This window comes from Palaemon carinicauda, chromosome 37, assembly GCF_036898095.1.
Source record: "Palaemon carinicauda isolate YSFRI2023 chromosome 37, ASM3689809v2, whole genome shotgun sequence".
Classification (NCBI taxonomy): domain Eukaryota; kingdom Metazoa; phylum Arthropoda; class Malacostraca; order Decapoda; family Palaemonidae; genus Palaemon; species Palaemon carinicauda.
This window is the reverse complement of record NC_090761.1, coordinates 29,656,456-29,662,455: the sequence shown is the minus strand read 5'-3', so window position 1 is coordinate 29,662,455 and position 6,000 is coordinate 29,656,456. Positions and strand designations below refer to the sequence as shown.

Sequence of the window (6,000 nt, the reverse complement as noted above, 5' to 3'; positions counted from 1 at the left end):
GTAGAAACAAATAGCAGATGGCACATAAGAGCAACTGTTTGACTCGCCCTTCTTGAACAAATAAATACTGGTTAGGGAGTTGAGGGCACGTGCGAGGGACAGGTGACCATGCCTGGCACGAGAGCAGATGGTGAGCAGAGCTCTCAAACCAATCTAGAGAAAGAGATGAGAACCACCTGTTTCCTGGATGATCACTGAATGAATCATCTGGGAACTCAAGGAGCTTAATTCCAAAAGCTATAGCAAAAGAACAAGTTGCATTTGTACATATGAAGCACTTGGGGGGAAGAACTCCCAGGTGATGGCAACCTCTCATCCTTGCGAGGGCACATGCCGAAAGTCCCCAAAAAGGTTGGCGTGCTCAAAAAGGGGAGGATGGGCAAGCTCGTGATCTCGTCCATGAGGGTGAGAGCACTGGAGGAATATACTCACCTGAGTGCTACTCTGAGTAGGATGAGGAAGCACGTCCTCGTGTTGAGTGAGCTCACTCTGAAGGATGAAAGAGCTGGGGGAATGCTCACCTGAGTGCTACGCCCGGGAGGATAGTAAAGCCAGACTACGTGAACTCACCCCAAAGAGTGAGTGCGCTCTAAGACACTTGCCAGAGTGCTACCCTGCAGATACTCCAATGGGAGTGAGTCTGATGAAAAGAACAAAGGCCTGGGCAAAAGACCGAGACTCCCTTTTGTCGGCTCTAGAGGGGGAAGAGCCAAAGTCAACTACAGCAAAAACTGATGGACTGTCCTGTTGAGCACCATGAATCAACAACTCTAGTAACTATGCTTCGACATGGATCCCGAAAGTCCTAAAGACGTCCACAGGAATTGCAGAACATCACATGATGCGGACTCTCCCAAGGGGGAAGGTTTCGCCATCTCGCTAGAGGAGAGAGAAAGAAATTCCTGACCAGAGGGTTTCCTGAGAGTTACATAGCCATCAATCTTAGTCTATCGCCCGCCAGAGGAGGTGGAACCAGAAGAGGCAGTGAGTAGGGTACCAGGAGAGGGAGGAAGTCGTCAGGATTTCTTTGACTAAGAGGAAGACCACAAAGGCAAAGAATCCCTTTTGGACTTCTTCCTACTCCTACCATACCTCTCCCACTGGAAGGATGACCACTCCCAAAAATTGGAGCAAGGAAATGCCTCTGTGGAGGAATGTTGTCTGTGCTAAGGTCAATGCTGGTGAGAATCCGTCTCCTCTACTGACATGAACGTGCGGCACGCTTACTATGCCAGGACACGTGCATGTCAGCAACCTAAAGGTCAAGCACTCATGCCTGAAAAGGGTTGATAAAGGTTCTATTGACAGCCAGTTCCATGGCTATAATCAAAGTGGGGTTGCTGTGAGTGAGAGGGGGCGCGGGTGCTTCTCCGCCACCACTGGTACAGTTGACACTGATAAAATTTTTGTTGCAGTGTTCCAGATTACACTAATTTCTATCTCCTATGTAAAGAACGTGGGCTTGTACTTGTGTCGGAACAAATGATGATTATGTCCTTATGACTGCCCGTCATGAGGTACAATTACCACTAAAATCCAACACTAACCCATAATAAAGTCAATCAGACAATTTCTTATAGAAAAAACTGATGGCCAATTTCTCAACACTTGAAATTTTCAGAGAAAAATTGAAACTACTTGCACCAATAATTACCATTCAAAATATTTTATCCTTTTTATTGCCAATAAGTTTGTAAAACATACAGAAAAAGAGGAATGGTAAGAAAAACCTGATCTATGATATTTTTAACAAAAAAATCTGAAAAAAAAAAGACTGAATTTGAAATGATGCAAAATAAAGGGATTTTGACAAAGGAAAAATATATTTCTGGGCTCGACCTGTGTCGCTCCGTGAAATGCTCCTTTAAGCACCATTTCTAAGGTATAAATACTGCTAAATATACCAGAGAAAAAAGTTGCATGGAATGCCAGGAATATACCCAGCTCGCTCACTCTAATAGTGTCGGTATAGTATCTGGGGCGTGTTAGAACCACTACCAGAGGTCCCTTACCAATTAGTCCTCTCCTTCCTCAACATCCCCCGTTACTATGAAGAGCCGTTCTACATCCGACTACTGCCCGCTATTATGACTACCCTCTCTCCACCCCTACCACTACCCATGCTTCTCTCCTCATTCCTTTCCAGCACTAGTGAGATCCAGACATGTTGTTTTCATAGCTTTGTGTTTCGGTGTTTGTGAAGATGTCAGACATTTTGGAGATCCCTGCTCCCAAGTTGAGTATTCTAATTGTCTTTTTTGATAATTCTAGGAAGCGACACACGTTAAATTAATATTTTGGTTAATTTTAGTCTCAGCGCTGTTTGTTGCCTTCCTTTACAGGTATGTTTTGCAGCCATTTTGGTGTCGCTACCTCCTGATCTCTCTGTTTTGAGCAACTTTCAATTAGTTCCTCATACTAATTGTGGTCTCCTTTAGTTGTTTCAAGACATCTTATACAGTGTTTTTGCATGGTTATTGACATTCATTTAGGCTATTTTGACATGTTAGCCTACCCGACCGAGCAGTATGCGGCTTTGGATGGTACCCTACACCGTGAGCTTCCCCTTCAATATATGTATTTTATATCTTAGTTAGATTGTTCATTTTGACTATTTTATGGGGAATCAGAACATGTTTTCACTTTATTTAGGGACTGGGGCTGAGTTGCTCCCACTAAATGGCTTTTTCCTCAATGTGCATTCTGACATGTTTTCTTAGACCACTACTTTCAGCAAAGGCTTCGCCGCAGTCACTGCACTTGAATGGCTTCTCCCGAGTGTGAATTTTCTGATGTCTTGTGAGATAAAATTTCTCAGCAAATGCTCTGTCACAAACACTACACTTGAATGGTTTCTCTCCAGTGTGTTTTCTCTTATGTTTCGTGAGCATAGATTTCACTGAAAATGCTTTGTTACAGACATTACACTTGAATGGCTTTTCCCCAGTGTGAGTTCTGAAATGAACTGTGAGATGATTTTTTATATAATATGATTTGTCACAGAAATTACACTTGAATAGCTTCTCCCCATGAAATAACTGATGATATTCGAGCATACTTTTCTTATAAAATGATTTGTCACAGAAATTACATTTAAATATCTTCTCTGCATGATGAGTTCTGTGATGATGTACAAGCATATTTTTCTGAACAAATGCTTTTTCACAGACATTACACTTGAATGGCATCTCCCCAGAGTGAACTCTACAATGATCTGCGAGAAGATTTTTCCGATAAAATGCTTTGTCACAGACGTCGCATTTGAATGGCTTCTCCCCATGACGAGATTTGTGATGATGCGAGAGCATACTTTGATAAGGAAATGCTTCGTCACAAACATTGCACTTGAATGGCTTCTTCCCAGCATGAATTTGCTGATGCACTGTGAGGGTACTTTTCAGATAATATGATTTGTCACAGACATTGCATTTAAATGGCTTCTCCCCAGAGTGAGTTCTCTGATGATATGCGAGTCGACTTTTCGCATAAAATGCTTTGCCACAGATATGGCACTTGTATCGCGTCTCCCCAGTGTGAATTCTATAATGAACTACAAGATAACTTTTCTCAGAAAATTCTTTGTTACAGATATCACACTTGAATCGCCTAGTGTGAATTCTAAGATGAGCGTCGAGATGATCTTTAGCAGCAAATGCCTTGTCACAGACACTGCACTTATATCGCTTCTCCCCAGCATGAATTCTGTAATGTTCTTCGAAATGACATTTCCAAAAAAATTCTTTGTCGCAAACATCGCACTTGAATAACTGAAGTGATTCCTCTCCATTGTGAATTTTAATATGTTTGTTGAGATGACCTATCTCATGAAATACTTTGTCACAGAGACCACACTTGAACTGATTCTCCCCAGTATTATTTTTAAGATGTGCACTGAGATGATCTATCACAGAAAATGATTTGTCACAGACACTGCAATTGAATGAATTATCCCCGGTGTGAAACATGTTATGTGAAGTAAGCTCACTTTTCTGAGAAAATAAGTCATCACAGACATTACACTTAAATTTCTTTCTCAAAGTGTGAGTTTTATGATGCGAGTTGAAATGATCTATCTCAGAAAATACTTTGCTGCAGATACCACACTTAAATTGATTCTCCCCAGTGTGAATTCTGTAATGTTTTTCAAGACCATATTTCCAAAAAAATGCTTTGTTACAGACACAGCATTTATATCGCTTCTCACCGGTGTGGATTCTGTGATGTTCGGCGAGACTTTTTTTCCGACAAAATGATTTGTCACAGATACCACACTTGAATAATTTCTCCTCGATGTGGGCTCTGTGATGTGCAGTGAGCTCCGTTTCCTGAGGGAATTCTTTGTTGCAGACATAGCACGTATATCGTTTATCTCCAATGTGAATTTTTTGATGTGCAGTGAGCTCACTTTTCTGAGGAAATTCTTTGTTGCAGACATAGCACTTATATCGCTTATCTCCAATGTGAATTTTTTGATGATGTGCAATGAGCTCACTTTTCTGAGGAAAGGCTTTGTCACAGACATGGCACTTATATCGCTCCTCCTCAGTGTGCATTTCTTCGTGTACGGTGAGCTCACTTTTCTGAGTAAAGGCTTTGTCACGGACAATACACTTGAAAGGTTTGGTGTGAATACACTGATGTGCAGTGAGCTCATTTTTCAGAGGAAATTCTTCGTCACAGACACTGCACTTGAATAACTTCTTCCTAGTGTGAGTTCTTGAATGTACTACAAGGAAAATTTTCTGGGGAAACACTGCACCACAGTCACTGCATGTGAATGACTTCCTCTCGGTGTGAGTTTCATAATGTGCTTTAAGATCAGCTTGCTTAGAAAACTTTTTCCCACATTCTTTGCATCTGAACTGACCTCCAATGTGAATTAGCTTGTGAGTGTTGGGGTTAGCAACTCCACTAAATTGGTTTTCGCATCCACTGTCTTTGATCTGCTCCTCATTCTGAAAACATTCATTGTCCTCATTTCTACTGAATCCTAAGTGTATGTCTAATTCCTCTTTCACACCTGACTTTACACTTTCATTCCCTGCACAACTTTGTAAGTCGTCCTCGCTCAATGGCTCTTCTTTGAATTCCATTTCTGGCTCTGCTTTGAATTCCATTTCTGGCTCTGTTTTGAATTCCATTTCTGGCTCTGCTTTGAATTCCATGTCTGGATCCATATTGTTATTTTCCCTCTTTAACGCAGTTTGTAGACACGAATCTTCCATTTTGCTCTTCACAGTTAATTCTAATGATTCAGAGTTTCTCACCCCTTCCCAATCCCAAGAAGATATCCTGTTCAATATTAATATCAGCGGCCAACAAAAAAACAAAATAAACGTTGAACCTCCTATTCCAAGACACCGCACTTTACATCAAAGTCTTGCAACATGTACCAACATAGATCCTGCTATCTTTTCCCAAGTTGTGTAACTCTTGCAGTTATCATCAGTAGTTAAAACAATCTTGCCACGAGAGTTGGATGATTATTTTCTTGGAGAGGAAATGTCTGAAATAATAAAAGAGCAAAAATCATTGGCAAAGGACAAGGTGAAAATTTAGGAGCTTTCTGAAATAAAAGGACATTATAACTTAAATTGTATTTTACCAGAGGTATAAATTTCTGTCCTCTTCATCTGTTCTTATATATATATTTTGAGCACCTGAAAACTTCTTACCAACTCCTGAGACACCATCTGTTATATTGACTTGGTCCACAATACAGTTATGCCCAACACGAATACATGACATATTCAACCCCTTCACTACAAGGTTGCAAATCCGCCCTCGGTTACTGTATACAAGATTTTTCAGTATCGGATATACATGCATACTTGATAAACATGCATACTTAATCTATGATAACCTACATTCCCATGTTTATTGGTTTTGCTGTTGATTACAAAAAAAAAAATTATAAGTTTGCTTTATTTTCTATTGTTTTTCACTCTAAGCAACCAAAAATATCTTTCTATTCATTATGAAGTGATAACTAAATTTTCA

At 40.4% G+C, this 6,000-nt stretch overlaps 1 protein-coding gene across 2 annotated transcripts in view; it reads right to left on the bottom strand.

Annotated features, from left to right (window-relative positions):
- Positions 1-246: 246 nt before the first annotated feature.
- LOC137629545 (zinc finger protein 845-like) overlaps positions 247-6,000 on the bottom strand; it is a 107,392-nt gene continuing 101,638 nt past the window's right edge. For both annotated transcript variants that reach the window (XM_068360965.1, XM_068360966.1), the window contains one exon: positions 247-5,506. In XM_068360965.1, coding sequence (XP_068217066.1) covers positions 2,676-5,225 — 2,550 coding nt within the window. In that variant the 5' untranslated portion in view covers positions 5,226-5,506 and the 3' untranslated portion in view covers positions 247-2,675. The remainder of the gene's footprint in view (positions 5,507-6,000) is intronic.